The sequence below is a fragment of the Neodiprion pinetum genome, chromosome 2 (assembly GCF_021155775.2).
Source record: "Neodiprion pinetum isolate iyNeoPine1 chromosome 2, iyNeoPine1.2, whole genome shotgun sequence".
NCBI classification, from domain to species: domain Eukaryota; kingdom Metazoa; phylum Arthropoda; class Insecta; order Hymenoptera; family Diprionidae; genus Neodiprion; species Neodiprion pinetum.
The window spans coordinates 29,145,783-29,162,790 of record NC_060233.1 but is presented as its reverse complement, the minus strand read 5'-3'; the positions used below and the strand labels follow the sequence as shown (position 1 = coordinate 29,162,790).

General features: G+C 38.3%; 2 protein-coding genes across 5 annotated transcripts; one reads left to right on the top strand and one right to left on the bottom strand.

Annotated features, from left to right (window-relative positions):
- Positions 1 to 136: 136 nt before the first annotated feature.
- On the top strand, positions 137 to 13,326 carry LOC124211529 (uncharacterized). The gene is made up of 18 exons (XM_069133184.1): positions 137 to 579; positions 1,263 to 1,445; positions 1,531 to 1,589; positions 2,005 to 2,188; positions 2,274 to 2,446; positions 2,695 to 2,820; positions 2,935 to 3,877; positions 4,054 to 5,029; positions 5,520 to 6,780; positions 6,863 to 7,768; positions 7,858 to 8,202; positions 8,516 to 8,616; positions 8,700 to 9,910; positions 10,392 to 10,557; positions 10,606 to 10,800; positions 10,930 to 11,040; positions 11,124 to 11,249; positions 11,382 to 13,326. The coding sequence occupies exons 2-18, from the start codon at positions 1,275 to 1,277 to the stop codon at positions 11,936 to 11,938; spliced, it is 7,611 nt and encodes a 2,536-aa protein (XP_068989285.1). The 5' UTR covers positions 137 to 579; positions 1,263 to 1,274; the 3' UTR covers positions 11,939 to 13,326.
- LOC124211536 (zinc finger protein 471) lies at positions 10,929 to 16,937 on the bottom strand. Of its 4 annotated transcripts, none has more exons than XM_046610692.2 (5): positions 16,730 to 16,937; positions 14,980 to 15,099; positions 14,733 to 14,882; positions 14,459 to 14,626; positions 10,929 to 14,149 (listed from the first exon to the last, which is right to left on the bottom strand). In XM_046610692.2, the coding sequence occupies exons 3-5, from the start codon at positions 14,790 to 14,792 to the stop codon at positions 13,427 to 13,429; spliced, it is 951 nt and encodes a 316-aa protein (XP_046466648.1). In that variant the 5' UTR covers positions 14,793 to 14,882; positions 14,980 to 15,099; positions 16,730 to 16,937; the 3' UTR covers positions 10,929 to 13,426. The 4 variants fall into 4 exon arrangements, with proteins under 4 accessions (XP_046466648.1, XP_046466650.1, XP_068989375.1 ...); XM_046610694.2 differs by lacking the exon at positions 16,730 to 16,937 and adding an exon at positions 16,410 to 16,424; XM_069133274.1 differs by lacking the exon at positions 16,730 to 16,937 and adding an exon at positions 15,185 to 15,307.
- Positions 16,938 to 17,008: the final 71 nt, after the last annotated feature.

The following is a 17,008-nucleotide window of genomic DNA, read 5'->3' as shown; positions in this document are numbered from 1 at the left end:
CCAAACGTATTATGTATCTTTATAAGTCTATAACGCTCCGCGACGTCTCGCCCGTCTCTCTGCTGCCAATTTCACAACGCACGTAGGTGATAATAAAAATAAGGGACGTCGCAGCAGATCATTCGTCCATCGCGGCCAAACCTTCTACATTAACGGTCTGTCCGTTGGATTAAATAATTTGGATGACAAACCTCGTACGATACAACCGACACGACGTATATGTATGTAGTAGCCGCGGTGTCAAATTTACGTGTTATACGTTCACTATCGACGGACGAATGTCCGAATGTCTTTTATCACTTTCCCCCACTTACCCCGCCGCGCCTCACCGCAAAACGTTAAATCAGTCGTAGAACGGTGCACGCAATAGCTGAGAAAATTATCTAAAAATAATAAATAAATCAAACAAATTTCGGCAATGTGAATCGAATCGGTAAACCAGAAGAAAAAAAAGATGTGCGTGGAATTACGCTGGGGTATAATTTACGAATTGTCTCGTGCTAAAATCCCATTTCTCGACCTTTTCATCCCTCCCACGACAGCAGAGACCGTGCTAATAAAATATAAATCGAAATTTAGGTATGTAATTCACGTTTTACGCAACCAGATCTTATACAATCCCAACTGGCTATGTGACCTACGACAATTCGATTATTTGTTGCCGTCTTCGTTCGTCGATCCGTTAAAAATGCAATAACATTTTATTCTGGAATTCTAGAGCTAGATTGAACGGCCTTGATTTTCGTCAATAATCTTCGGTTTCTTCCCCCTTTTACTTTCATGCAGTGTAATAAGAAAACATCCCCTAAATGCAGGGTACCTCATAGTCCGAACACCACTTCAATTTGTTAACAAAGTGATATCTCTGATTTTTCATATTTATTCCCTCCTCGACACCAAGTACTTCCCTTCCAGGCATCAAAGCTTTTGTATGTATTTATATCTGCGTTCATATGCGTAAAAACTTTGAATTCGAAATTGAAATTTTTTGGTTCATTTTGTTCATTCATTGATACTCGTGGGCTATGAGCGGTTTCACGATCATGCGAACGCCATCTCATGAATCAGTCGAAGCACATCCGCATACGTGCATACACTCACTGTTCATTATTACTATTTTATGTCCACACTGAAAGCATTAATTATTATTATTTGACTCAAATCTAATGATGAATCTCTTTGAAACATTAATATGCCTGTTAATAAATACAAAAAATAAATCGTAATAGCAGTGACGAAGAGCTTGTTTTTTTGTCCAACAGAGAACCAGATAAATGGGGAAGATCAAGAAGAAACCTGACCTGGTTCATTGCAGCCAATCCCAGAATGTACTCAGAAATCTTATGCTGCGAGAGTTTGGCCTTCGTACAACTCACAAGACAAGTACGCGAGAATTGGAACCTAATGCAGAAACCAACCTCGTACTTAAAGATCACAAAGAGCTGGTACATAATTTTTCTTTCTCCATGTTTTATTTTATTTATTTTTCTATTCAAATCATACTTTATATTCCGCTTCTTTCTCTTATAGAAATGTGATGTTCCTGGTGTACCAAGAGCCACATTTTTAATGGTCTTTAGTCCTGACGGGTAAGTAGCTTCATTTTATTAGACAATTAGCAACAATCGAATCCTTGGATAGAATAAGTCTTTCCTAATGATTTTATAATTACTTTTTTCACTGGACTTATTTCTGTTGCAACAACGTTTGTAATCGCCGCTCTTGAGCAATGGATAACGAGTTATAAATGTTTGGAAAAATCTATGTCTAACTCGGCAATTTCCTTGAACTACGATTCTCGAGGTCGGTCTAGTTTATTATTAATTGAAGCTCTGCATAATCTGAGGAAAAAACGTAAAATTAATGGGACGTAGCATCTTGGGCTCGATCTAAATCTGTCCATAAAATTCAGTCTCTTGAAATTCAAATAGGCATGGAAACCAGGGAAGTTTTTCTGTTAGAATCATCTCACTCATGGAAATATAATTTTTAAACCTTTCTCAGCTCTAAAGTTGCGTCTACACATGGAAATCACAACGTTTACATAACGGATCTAACTTCAGGAAAAAATATTCGAACGTTAGCTGGTCATCCTCGTACACCATGGTGCATTGCTTTTCATCCTTCTTCGAATGAGATTCTAGCGTCCGGCTGTCTGGGTGGCCAAGTTCGTGTCTGGGACCTCAGTGTAAGTATTTAATTTGCAACTTTTGAGCTACCTAACTTGGTCCTGAATTTTTAAACATAATTTTTATTCTACATTTGCTAATCAGGGAGGTAGCGAAGTATGGAATGCTGACAGTGAAACTGTTATCGCGTCACTCGCTTTTCATCCATCGGAAAGATTACTTGTTATAGCAACTTACAATGAAGTCCATTTCTGGGATTGGAGTCAATCGGAACCTTTCGCTGTAGCTACAACGAGGAATTACAAAGAGAAAGTTAGGTAAGATCGCTCTTCTATCAGTGTTTCTACTATTCCAGTTTTGTGTTCACGCAAGTCCAATTCGAAACATGGTTTCTATTTCCCTGATAATCATTTTATTTTTTATATTTACGCTGGAAAAAATGATTGTTGTTGCCCTTGAAAACTTCCATATTAAATGAAAGAGTCTGTAACAGTGAACGTTTTGAAGGGTTTTTAGAATGTTGAATGAATCAACAATAGTAACAGTGATCAACATCGCATTTCAGGTACGTCGCCTTTGATAATTTAGGAAGAAAATTGATTACTGGTATCGCAAATGATCCTCAATTACAGTCACAGTGGGATCGTTCCCCAGCAGACAATGTACAGCACTCGAGATCCAATCTTCTAAGGTATGCAAGAGGCTTTGCATCATTACATAGATCAATAAAGATAAGCTACTGTTGATACTAAACGATCAAAGGTAGCTGAAAGTGATTTCTAATAACTTTTTTATTTGATTTTAGGCCATCGAGAGAGAGATCTCAAAATATGGATGGTTCGCCACCCTATCATTTATGGAATCAAGGAGTGTTTTATGGTGGAAGATGGAGGGATAATATTGGAGATCGTAATTCTCGAAATAATGACTTCAGGATGCAATATCGTAGGAATGCTGTACCTGAGGAAAATCCAGATACAAATAGAAGTAGCAGTAGCAGCAGCAGCAATAATAACACCACCACCAACACCGCAACACCAACCAGAAACAGTTATCGATACTTTGACGAGTACGTAAGAATGCGAAGAGAGCTAGAAGCTGACAGGCATCGCTTTGGTGATGAACAAATTCATAGATTACGCCTAAGTGATGAAGAACGAGATTTTCGTTTGCGTAGAAATCTTACAGATGAAGCAATTATTTTACTACGCAGCCAATACTTTCTTCACACAGTTTGCGAGAGGCTCGCCTCTTCACAACCCAGTAGTCCGCCTGATGACGGTGGTGCTGGTCCATCGCAGCCACGTGGACGCCAGTCACCACCGCCACAACTAGGAAATGTCACAATTGAAGTTCGAAGAAATAATTATCTAAATTTCGATTCCGATTCCAGACGAAATGCTATGAATGTTCTATTGGGGAATACAGACAGGACTGCCGGGAGTAACCAACAAGCTGGTGAAAGATCAAGCGAAAATAGCAATGATGAGGAGTTGACGTTTACTTTGACACGCGGAAATACCTACCCAAATTTAGCAAGCGTAGAACAGCGTCACAACAATTTAATTCGTAGATCCGAAAGCTTGGACCAACGCATAGACAATCTGTGGGAAGAAATCAATGAAAGACTTGAACGTGTGAATACCCAAGATACAGAACGACGAATAAATTTATGCTACAAGAATATCGTTGATCAGTATGAAACTCTTGCCCGAAGGTACCTCGATATCTCTAGAAATCGTGACACGGTATGTTTATTTTCATTCAATTTCGCTGAGTTTCAAATTACTGTAATTGAGATTAATTTTTTCTCATGCTGTAGTAGTGAAACTTGATTCGATGGAATTCTGCTGGAAAAATGAATATACATAATATATAGGATATAATAGCAAACATTGACGAATGATAGTTGGCATTATTTCAGATCGATCGAGGCACAGATCCGATGGATATGCCAGAAACATCGAGGGGTCGTTCATCGGAGGGGATGCAAGAATCTGATAGAAGCGAGCCAGCCACAGAAACATCTATACGAAGATTGAGAAATGAATTAAATAATAGCGCTCAAGCCAATAACAGCAGCCTGGAGAGACTCCAGAGGTACAGACGTCTACTTATGGAACGTTGGGAGCAAGAAAGAACAGAAGAGACAAGCATACAACAATCCCTTCAAAATTTGAGAGCGGGATTAAATGCTACAGCTGAAAATAATAACTCCTGTCTAGCGAGACTTCAGCAGCTGCGAGAAAGACTTCAGGCACATGCAGCAAAGCTTTTTGCAAATTCGAATAATCGAAATCCTATACTTCAGAGATTGAGGAATGTTTTAAATATTGAAATAGAAGCTCTTAATTATATGGAGGTCCAATTTACCAACACTAGTTCCAGGATTGAACGCCTAAGGGATGAATTTCCGATGTACAGACAACACCAAAGAAATCGTAATATCGTTTCTAATCCCAGTGAAATAACGTTGAATGAGGCAGAATTATTTGCTCATAGGCATAACGCTCGGCCATACAACAGAGATTTGCTCCCTACTATCGAAGGTTCATCGTCCGGGGGCCAACAGGATAGCGAAATATTTTCATCTGACTTATTGCCTGAAACCAGCAGCTATTTAGCTCCAAGTTCCATCCCAGTTTTTGATATGAGAAGCACTTCAGAAGGGACTCAGGCTGGGATAGACAATAATCCACCTCAGGAAACTTTGGACAGACAGAATTTAACTGCAGAAACCAGTACAGTTCGAGGACCTGTGCGACCCAATAGACGAAGACTGGGTACTAGTGCTACGGGAACTGACGGGGAACCACCCCGACTGCGCCGACGTCGTGAAGGACGTTACCTCTGGTATCCTCAGTATAATACGAACACTCGTACGTGGATGGAGATACATGGTGAGTCGAAGATTGATGTGGGTGACATTGTGCAATATTTTTCAACTTTGTTTGGAGTGAAATACACGTAGTTGAAATAGTGTTTGAAAGAGCGTTCAATAGATTGCAGATATTCATGCGAAATTCAATTTTTAATAGCAGGCCACTTATATTTTGAGGATCAGAAATAAGAGAATTATTTTATTAGAAATATAGTCTTATCTGACAGAAAATTAAAAATAGAGTTTATAAAGAATGATCTCACTGTAAGTACAAAGTAATGAAGCTTCGGTGGCTCCTTTCATGTAGAGAAAATTTATTTTCAGCATCAAAAAGTAGATACTGTTATCAAAACTAAATACCATAGGAGTTCTATGAGTAGGTCTCTGAACAATGTTCCAAACCCTTATCATGCATCTTATAACAGAAAATTGTATTATTCTTAACTGAACAAATTGAAGTTTGAAGTTGACAAATTCATTTTCGTAATTCATTTTTTCTGATACCATAGGAGATAGTTCTCAATCAAGCGATGAGGCACATTCGGCGACAAGTTCTCCAGCTACTTCAAACTTCACTGTTTCATCACGATCTGCTTTCCAACCTAGCATACCTAGGGTCTTGACTCAAGATCAGCGCAGCTCAAATCCGAGTGGTCCAGATCAAACATCCGTGAATCGAAGCGGACAAGCAGTTGATACGAATAGAAATGAACAGTCCAATGATTCAATAAATGAGTTGAATGAGTCCAATATCAACAACATGAGAAACAACATGAGAATAATAAGAAGCACCCAAGAGATTTCACAAGACCTACTCAGAGTATTAGACTCTTTCCAAAGAAATTTAAACACTGATCAGCCAGAGATCGAAAGAAATCCACTGGAGGAAAGTTTACCTGACGATAATGTGCGTGAACAATCAGAAAACGGTTATTGGCTTCTTGAAGAAAATAGCAACTCTGATTCAAACCATGATGAACCAGCTGAGAACTCAAATACAAATACAAATACTAATTCTAATGCAAATACAAGGCGATGGACCAGCCGGTGGATAAACTTAGAGCGTGGTTCAGAAACCGATTATTTGTTAGATCCAAACAGACCATCCACTTCCGCAAATGAACTTCCTCTGACACCCGGCACGAGGATGAGGACATTGAGTGAAAATTTAGAGCACAGAATGAATGATTTTCCTTCCTCAGAAGAAAGTGGAACTCGGAGCGTTAGGAATAGTAGAGACCAACTCTCGCCGGTTTCAATAAACTCAACCCGCTACGAGCAGCCACCGTTGTTCCCCTTTCGGAGTCTGCGAGAAAACCTTACGAGAAGATTAGAGATGAACCAAAGCGGGGTGGCCGAAGCGAGTCAGCAAACAAATCAAGATTCTCAAGTGTTGGAGGAACAAGCAATACACTTACCTATAGGGGTACCAGAATGTACAATTGAAGTTTCATCTGCAGACAATGATATTCCACTAGAAGAATTGAGGGCAAACATTGCAAATCCAACTGAACAAGAGTCGGCAGTCTCTAAGTTGCAAAGAAGGCTTGATTTGGAACGTGCTTTTTACAACCGGCGCTTAGCTTCCAGTGCCAGGAATTCAACCAATGCTGATGACAGGGCTGTAGATGGTAGTAGAGAAGAAGAGGGCTGGAGAGGCTGGAGAGTTTGTCCTCGCAGACAAAGTCCGGGGCAAACTGATGTTCTCGGTGTTCGTCAAGGAATACAATTACTAAGCCGGCATATAGATAACATGCAACGACTGTGCAGGTAATTAATTGATTTAAGTTTTGGGAATGATACGAATCTTATCTAGTTTAAGAACATTAACAGAATTACTGTCCAATTTCAGAGCAAGATTGGAAATTGTTCAGCTTCAACAGGTGCGCAGGATGTGGGAAGATCTGCAGCGAAAAATATATTCACTTCATGTGACAGTCAGAGTAGCTATGCAAAATAGTGATGACCAATCGCAGCCAAGTACCAGCGGAAGTAGATCAGCTACTCCGTCAACATCAACACAAAATCCTGCAGCATCCACTAGTGATTCGCAGAGTGAAACAGCGAAGAATTTCAAGAAAGCAATCCTTGAAAATTACAAGAGAGAGAAAAGTGAGACTGACAAAGATGCAGCGAGTACAACGGTAGACCAAAGTCAACCATCAACATCAAGAGGGGTATCGAACTTATCAACATCTACCATGAAAGATGAAAAATCAGATGACAGTGAGGCAACACGAATTAACTTGTCTAACTTATTGCCAAGCGAATCAGAATTGAGACTTTTGAACCTACATCCTCAAAGCTTCTCAGACATATTCGGATACCTGTATTCCCAAAACGCTCAGTCTGCGAATGAGTCTTTAAACCTTGACTCACAGTCTTCGAATGCGACAAACGCTGCCAATGATCATACATATTCCAATTTAGCTACACAAAGTGGCTCCACTCAACTTCCGAGCATCTCAAGTCTTGTTTCCAACATCGCAAGCAGTTTAAACTTGCCACCATTTTCAGCCGTCACGTCTTCGTCACACCAACCCAGTGCATCTAACATCATCGATTCTACTGCCCCTTTGCCAAGTATATCCAACCTTGTCTATGCTAATAGTAACACAGCGGTGCCAAGCACTTCAAGCCAGTCTGCAACTTCTAATTCAGGAACGTCGCCCGAGTTCCCACCAAGCGGCTCGAATCTTTCTGGTAGGCAATTCACTTACGAAAGAGTTTGGAGATGTGGACGTAGAATGTATTTGAGGTTTGCATACGTTTTTTAAAGTATTGAAGCTTATAATCACAATCTGTGTATTGTGTTGAATTAAAGTTTTATTCTTGCGTATTTTTCAGAAGGCCAAGGATGTTAAGTTTGGGGCTGCAAGGCATAAAGAGAAATGAGTCCAGACCTCATATTCCGAATAGTTTTTCCCGTCGTGAAGAACGTATTCACCTAAGACGCATAAGAAGATGCTTCCGTTCTATACATAGAAATAGAGAACAAACAACAACCGAATCCTTGCAAGCAATGATCGTCAGATTGGAATCTCTTGTTCAACAACAGCGTGCTTTAGCCAGAAATAGTAACGCTCTCAACAGAGGCTCGGATAGCGATAGCCAGCCAGAAAATATTAGAGATAACAATAACGGCAATCAAGAAATGGAACAAATCCGAGAAATTACTAGACTTCGTGCCAGGTAACGTTCATGTGTAAGAAAGTCAATACAATCGAACCACACTTACATAAAATAATTATGAATGAGCTACTTTGCCCATAGACAAAAATTAAAGGACTTACATATTTATACAAAGTAATCCTTGTAAATAGTAATTGTCTACACTAGGTGCAAGAATATTTGTGTGTATGAAACGCGACAACATGATGCATGTGAGATTTTAAATAAGCGGGGTTCGATTGTATTTTACTATTTCACAAACTTCTGATATAATACAATAAATTTGGGTAAAATTTTTTCACACTCACCCTAACAAAAGTGTTCGTATTTTCAGACAAGTACTTAGCTTGATGGTCGAAAGTCTAACGCAATTTTTTGAAGAAAATCGTTCATGGAACGGATCGCACAGCAATGTACTTTGTGAGCAAATTTATAGTGAGTAAATTGCACTGTAATACTTTCATATTATCGAATCGACCTATTTATTTATACTTCCAATCATAAATGCTTTGTTGCAGAAATGTATGTACTACTACATTTGGCATTGGAATTAACCGATCTTCTGTTAGTACAATTGGTTTCAACAAGGCGCGAACTCGAGTCAAGTCAATACGGCCCATTTAGCTCTGATTTGTCAGCTCCAAATCAAAATAGAACTGGTGAGCCCAGAATAAACAACAGCGCAGATAACAGTCTTCAAACGGAGAATAATCGAGAGAGTGCTCCTAGGGCCAGTACTAGTGGAACCACAACAGAAAGGCGTCGAACTTTGAGCTTTCTGCAAGATTATACAGATGATATTCTTTCAAGTTATACAAATCGAAATTATCACAATATGGCAGAAGGATTCAAAAGATTATTTAATATATCTCTTAGAGATGCGATTTCGTCACGCAGCGATAATGCAGAGGAATCCCAAAATCAAAACAATAGTCAAAGCATGTCGACCACCTCCAACGATGTAAGCGATAATCAGAGGAGCAACTCTAGAAGCCAAGCAGGTACGAATAATAACGCAAGTAACATATCAGCTGAGAATGCTTTATCTGCTGAAGTGCAGAGTATAGTAGAAAGAATTCATAGTGGCACAATCGATGATGGTGATAATAATGATCAACGTTTGCACGGAACAGCTCCAGTTGAACCTTCTCAACAGAGTAACAACAACAATTCTAGTAACAATAATAACGATGAGCAGGAACCGGTGCAAAATCCAAGAACAAACCAAAATATAACAGATAGGTTGGAACGGGTTAGAGATTCTGAGCGAAGCAGTAGGAGACCACTTTTATATCGTTGTAGTAGGCGTACGATGAGTCTGCTTAATCTTGGAAGGTCTCTAATGTCTCATCCAAGTATACGAGGGGCCGCATCGTCTCCACGGCAAGGACCTACCAGGAATTCGCCACTTCGGCGGGAGCGTCTTGTATCTGAACCCAATGACGGTAATTTCGGAAGTTCTGGTCACCATAGAGATAGAGGAGTCAGCAGACAAGAGTTCAACGTTCCTGTTGTTCAAGTGAACAACGTTCCAATCAACGATTTTTCTGCAGCGCATTACAGTCGTTCCATTAGACAAAACACACCACCTACTCCTCCGCACACTCCTCCACCGTATTTAATAAACAGCTACTTGAATAGCAGGGAAAGAGGAAGTACCAGCCATCCAAACGACTTCAACGATCAACCAGGTCCTAGCTCATCCCAACCAGGAAATAGTAGGAATCAGGTAAAACATCGTTCCCACGAAACCATAAATTTTATTGTCAAGCTATTGCCTGAAAAAATTTGTGCAAATCATCATTTGCACGTAGTGTATTGACCTTGAGATTTAATAATGAGTGATTTATAATTTGTTTCTTCTACAAAAATAATGCTTATATATTATTTGCCTTGAGTTTCAAGTCACCTTTTGCCACATTGGTATGTAATAATAGTAATAATATATCATAACTTTCTGGCAACAAAATAATTTTCAGAGAAACCTTCGGCAAGACAGAAATCATGTAGGTATGCGTTTGATAGATTTTTGCACGTGTTCCAAGTTTTTTCCCAGTTTTTTTATTATTCCTTTTGAGATTATTTCACTCCCGAATCAATATGCTCAACTGTTTCATCGTGGAATTCAGTGTTCTATTTATATTCACATTTGGAATCTAAGCTATAGATTAGGGTGTTGCAGAGATTTAACATGGATTTTATTCTTACAGTTTCGACGGTGGTTCATAGCACAAGCAACTTGGAGAGGATCTCGTTTCTTGCATCCCCGAGTACCATACGGTTATCCATCTAGCGGTGGTGGTGGAGGAGGTGGCGGGGGTGGGGGTGGGGGAGGAGGAAGTAATGGAGGTGGAATTGGTGGTGGAGGAGGCGTAGGTGGAGGAGGCGTAGGTGGAGGAGGCGGAGGACCAGGACCAGGACCAGGACCAGGACCAGGACCAGGACCAGGAAGACCTGGGGGACCAGGGGGACCAAGAGGACCTGGGAGAGGAAGTGGTGTAGGTGCTGACAGTGGACGAGGAGGAGGCGGACGAGGTGGTGGCGGAGGTGGAAGTGGAGGAAACGGGGGGACTGGACCAGACCCAGTAAACGACGATAGCGATGATTTAGATTTAAGGGGTAAGTTTACTGAAAGATGAAATGTGAAAATATGCGTGAAAATATAGAGATAGAAAGTAATTTGAGTTGCTCGACAATCTCATGTAGTGTATCTGTTATAAGTAGTTAAAAATATATATGTTTTACCAGATCATATACCAGTCAGCCCATTTATGGCAACATTTAATGGTTTAGAAGTGCAAAGCCACCGAGTACAAGCTTGGGATTTTTCTGATGGTGATATTCCTGATATTACAGATCGTAAGTAACAAAATCTTACTGTAAAATAATACAAGATTCTGTCTTTGCTTACTATTTTATTAATCAATATTCGAAATTCACAGCTGACAAAAATGTAGTTGTTAAAGAATGTAAGATTCATAATGATGCCAGCGTCGATATATCTTCTGATGGAAAATTACTTGCCACTCTGCTGCCATCAGGTCGTCTCAGTGTGACAACAATGCTAGGTAATACGTCTACAAATGTTACTTTATCTAGGATAATTTACTTCTTAACTGCTGTACCCACAAGTTTTGAAAATTACATAAATTTAAAAACCAATTTTTCAAACTATTCTGACACATCTCATGATATTTCAGGCGTGTATAGTCTTCAATGGGAAACGTTAGGAGAGAGAATTTATACAACGAAAATTGAGCAAACGGCAGTATCTGTCTCAATTTCGCCAACTCGACAGCACTTGCTCGTAGGTTTAGCATCTCGACGTATTTTAGCACCTGCTCGTCCTCTACCAATGGCTCTAATATTCAAGCTAGTCGATAAAGAACCGGACAATGACCCGAAAGATTCGTCCGGGAATTCGGACAGAGGATACTATGCCAATCACTACATACCAATTGATGCCTACCGACGTCCAGGTGGAATGATAGACAGTATAAACAACTATTTGAGTATCTTGAGACAGAACAGCTCTGAAGATGTTGTGCAAAATGATCCAGTTTGGAGAGAGGAACGTCTAAGAGCCGATCCAGATATTAAAGATAACAGAAAAAGCATGGTGCTCCTAAGAGAGTTGACGCGTAGCAATAGAGAAACAACGGGCTATATGAGCTTGAATTGTATAAGATGGGCACCAGAACCCGGGCAAGGAATGGTCTATGCTACTAACACTGGACAGCTAAATATTTTACATTGATCATCATTGATATTAATGAGATTTAAGATAAGCCAAAAAATATGATGATAGCTATCGAAGTAATCAAGTTTTGAACAATCAATCGAAAATGAAATATATACCTAAATATATATACATATAATATACAAACAAAAAGTAATTTCATTATCTGCATAACTGTTCAGTAACTATTTCTCTGCTCTGTAGGTTTTTAAGGCTTGAGACTTGTCAATAAGTTGTTTGAAATTTTCATATTTTTATTACAATCAATTGATTAATAAATTCAGCCCTAAGTCATCAATGCATCGCAACGCAATCCTAGATTCTGCACGATTCAAACATGGAGGGCTGTGCCTTAGGTTTCACTCTCTAAAAATATTGTTTATATGCTCTGATAAGCAATTGTAAAAAAAACATATATTAGTCTAATACGCGTTTATTTAATATATATACATATATATACACACGTATATATATATGTATATATATATACACATATATGCAGATATATATACATGTATATATATATAGGTGCGTGTGTATATATATTATATATATATATGTAGGATATGTGCATAGTTTGTAAGATTTCCTAATTGTATTATTTAAAACAAAGCAACTAAACAAAACGTAAACCAATTATCACCATATTTTTAATACCAGGCTGAATTATTTTTATTATGATCTGAGTATTATATTTTAGTCTCTTGAACGTTTTGAAGGAAAAAAAAACAGCTAATACTTACTTAATACAATTATACATACGTACATAAATACATGCAAACAAATGTGATAGAACCAAAATGATGGAATGTTTGTGCAAGGTCACTGCACTTTTTTTGTGATTTTAAAATTGAATTGTTTCAATGACGATCACGATCACGGTAATAATGATCTCGCGAGATATAAAGAAAGTTAAGGTAGAACGTGCCATTCATTGATTTCTTTTCGTTTTTGTGCTTTCTTCTCATACCAAATAAAAATCTCTGATTAAGACTTCGTGTTAATTGCAAATTGAAATATGCACGGAATTACTGTTAAGTTGATATCAATGTTGACTTACTTAAAAATAAAAATTTATTAATAACAAGCGCCTCCCCGCCTGCAGCATGAAACGAAAAGTAAAATAAAAATAAATATGCAAAGAATACGGTCAACTCTTGAATGTATTTCCATATATTATTAAATATTACATGTTTGTTATATCAATTGTTTATAGATTTTTCTTTATAGAAACAAAACTAAGATGTGCACTGAAACATCAAGTGATTTCCTGGTCGGTTGATTTTCGTTTTATTTTAGTCATAACATTAAGATGTAGCATCATTCTCTTGCGTATCAACAACTTGTAATATAATTACAGCAGTGAGATCAAAAGCATGTAATCATGGAAATAAAATTATTTCATGTCGATCTGAAAAAAATTTGCTTATTGAACTCTCACATGCACTGAGTGCAAATTTTAAATTAGAGTAATGTTACAGTATAACAACTCGTATTGAAACCAATCTATTCATCATACAACAAGCTGTGCAACAACTCAGGAGTTTCAGGCTGTTTTAAACAGAGAGAAACTTTCTCTTGTTCTGAGGACCGATACTTTGAACTGTCCAACTGTTCTAAATCTTGATCTAGCATCGTTTCAATTTCCTCATCTATGTATATGGGACTTGCAAAGGATTTGCTGAGATATGAACTACCTTGATCAGTAGAATTAATTGTCTCATTGATGGTTTTTTGTATCTCACTCTCTGTGATGTAGATAGATTGAAAGTTATTTAAGGGGACATTAGAAATTTCGCAATTTCCCTCACTGCTCAAGTGCTGATGAGAATTTGAAGTTTCCGATACAATGCAATTACTGTTATGGCACTTAACTTGATGCTGCTTAAGATTACCAGTCTGTGAAAATGTCCGATTGCAATATGAACATGTATAAGGTCTATCTCCCGAGTGAGATCTACAGTGACGTTGAAGCTTATACTTTGTTGCAAATATTTTTCCACATTCGAGGCATGTCGAAGATGTATTAACAACAGAGAAACCTCTATTGCACAACATGGAAGATGACGAGGAGTCTGTATCGGTATGAAATGTAACTAGATGAGACTGGAGCGATACTTTGTACCGAAAGGACTGATGACAATTTGCACATTGAAACTGCTTCTTGTTATCGTGAGTTTCTCTGTGCTTTGTTAAAATTTCTTGCTGATTAAAAGACATGTTGCAAATCTGAAAGTGAAGAAAAAATATTGTTATAATGCCTGACGCAAATGTACAAACATTTGTAACAGATCTAATCACACAAAAAGTGAGTTACAAAGAAAAGTAAAAACATCAACTCTTCAAACTTGGTGCATCATCGCGATATCGATAATTATTTTACCAAAGAAAAGTTTCATGCTTGGTTTGTCACAAAATTGTTTGCAATTCTCAGATCAAGTAATAAAATGATATTAATTGCCACTACATAATTATTGCAAACCTTGGTAATTTTTGTTTTTTTCAAATACCCTAAATTTTATTCAAAGATGTACGAACATTACAAATGAAGGGTCGAGCTCCCGTGTGAATACGTTTATGCCTATTAAGGTGTGCCTGACACCTGAAACTCTTTGAGCAAATATCACAAATAGATTTACGCTTTTCTCTATACGGTACGGTTGCTTTAGATAAAACATCATTTTCTTTCAAGTGGCACAGCATGTCCTGTAGAAATGAAAATAATTAATTTGTTAACAATAAGTTGCGTCAACTGCAATTGTACGACAATGAACATGATTAAATACAGTAAATATTAATGGGAAAAAAGGACCTCTGCAAAATCAATTTCTAAAGCAGGGGCTGTCAGCTGTTTTTGAACGTTCGCTACCATCAAACAGAATTCGTCAAACACGTATATCTTCTGTTCACATTCAACGCAGACAAATTTCGAAAATGCATCCGACACCAAAATATTTATCACCTGCAACGAAAGTAGATTAACGTTGAATTTTCATGCATCTCATACAATTTTTACTAGTCTTTGTTATGTCATTTTGTTCTTCAATATGCGTAATTACCTCTTTCGACAAGTACTTGTTGATTATTGATATCAAGACGGCACCCTTAACCTTATCTTTGAATACATCTGTACCTTGACGCGTTTCCTTCCCACATAACCGACACAATTTTAGAGGAACCTTATGAAACATCATCGCGCTATTAATATTGATATGCAGTCGTATGCTCGTTTCTGAAGTTGGGATAAGAAATGACAATTATTACTGCGATTACTGACGTCCATTGACTGCCACTGACTGCTCACCAGAGATTGTCAATGATCGCCGTGACAGCCGTGGGCCGGCTTGTGTTATTCGATAACATTGGTAACAAAGATGACGACCGAAATTCGGTCGATAAAGCAACGTTCTCTATCGTGCTCCGGTTACATACTCTAATAGATGTCGGTAACTAGTTAGTCAATTTGAATTCAGATTGCTCAAGACAGACAGTATTCTTTTGAAGCATGCAAGTCTTTTACATTTGTCGACTCACATATAATGGACTCCAATATTCATTGGGTCGGTAACAGTAGGAAATTTACGTACTAAAGCTTCCCGCCCTTAACGGAGAAAAATTATTTTTAAACTTTATATCGCTGTGGCGAACACCGCGAAACAAACGTAACGTTTGACGACCCTCGTGATAATTCCTATTGAGGATCAGTTATGATGTCGTTGTGGATTTATTTACTGTGCCCTGAAATGAAATCGGTTCATCGATATCGACAACCGCTATTTGACCAATGGAGAATGCGAGGAAGAATTTAGGACGATGATTAATCCACTTTGGATCGAGATCCCTGCATTTATAACAATTCAATAAGACTATCATTGTAACTGGACGATTTGAATACGTGAATTTTGATGGCTTAAACGCTTTAGCGATTTCAGTTGATCGATTATACATCACATCAACCTTACCACGAATTACAAATATAAATCAAAATACGCGCAGCTGCTTTACACATTCCGTTCACTAAGGATTCTAGGATCTTCGATTCTAGGATTCTAACCACCTGTCGTTGGCAAAATATTGATGACATATTAGATATTGATTAAAATTTTTTCATCATTTGCTTTCAAACCCGAGGAACGCAAGTTGTTACATAATTCTCTTGATGATGAGCCGATTTTCGCATCGAATAAGTCAATTATTTATAATCATCGTCAATTACTTCCCTAGTAGTGGAGAATACCCATGCGGGTTATTTAGACCAGCCCGTACAATATCTCGTCGTCAAAATATACTTACATTTGTCGCACGATTTTTTTCATAACTTCAGCCGAACTACCGTTGCAAAATATTGTGCACGACCCTCGGCGAGGGATTGAGATTTCTGAACCACAAAAACAGCTAAAGCTAACTTCTAATCGCTGTCGCGTGATACTACTGGTATGTAAACATACATTAATGATAAATGCCCTCACTTGAAAGTTGTTTTTCTTACCTAAAAGAAATCCAGATCGTTAGGGCGACCGTTTCAATTCCAAACCGCAAAAACGAAAGCTGAAGCATTAGGTAATCCTAGTGTATTAGTACTTTAGTTCAGTGTTTTACGATAGTCCGAGAGGCAAGGTAAGTAAAGTGCGAGTCGATAATTCGAGGAATTTGAGTTTACTGGTCGGTAAATTAAGACTTTATCGCCGGTTAAGCCCAGTTTCTTATGGGTTGCGATGCACATGCACCATTATCACAAGTAACTTTAAAGAACATCGCGTCGCTGTATACATGTGTGTTGTTGTCGATATGTAGTTGTATTATACTCACCGGTCGTTCTTGTGGATGTCAGAAACTCGCGATTCAAAATCGAAAATTCTGATTAAAGGTTTACACCACGCTGCAGCGATATACCAACTTCATTCAAGACGCTTCATCCGGTTATTCCACTGATCTGCATATAATGTTATTCCTACATCCACACTCTCCCCAGTCACTGCTGCTGTTTGGAATGAACATAATCACGCCTCACCTGACCTAATCTAACCTTACTCAACTTGACAAGCATTTGAAAAATGCGTGGAAGGAAAGCGTGATTTGCGAAGTCCG

What these genes read in the sequence shown, in the direction of transcription:
- LOC124211529 (XM_069133184.1), top strand. Translation starts at nt 1,275, where the DNA reads ATGGGGAAGATCAAGAAGAAACCTGACCTGGTTCATTGCAGCCAATCC. An exon ending in ATGGTCTTTAGTCCTGACGG is followed by an intron (nt 1,590 to 2,004) that starts GTAAGTAGCTTC and finishes AACCTTTCTCAG; the next exon opens with CTCTAAAGTTGCGTCTACAC. An exon ending in CAGTGTGACAACAATGCTAG is followed by an intron (nt 11,250 to 11,381) that starts GTAATACGTCTA and finishes ATGATATTTCAG; the next exon opens with GCGTGTATAGTCTTCAATGG.
- LOC124211536 (XM_046610691.2), bottom strand. Translation starts at nt 15,114, where the DNA reads ATGATGTTTCATAAGGTTCCTCTAAAATTGTGTCGGTTATGTGGGAAG. An exon ending in TAGAAATTGATTTTGCAGAG is followed by an intron (nt 14,627 to 14,732) that starts GTCCTTTTTTCC and finishes TCATTTCTACAG; the next exon opens with GACATGCTGTGCCACTTGAA. An exon ending in CTCGACCCTTCATTTGTAAT is followed by an intron (nt 14,150 to 14,458) that starts GTTCGTACATCT and finishes CTTCACTTTCAG; the next exon opens with ATTTGCAACATGTCTTTTAA.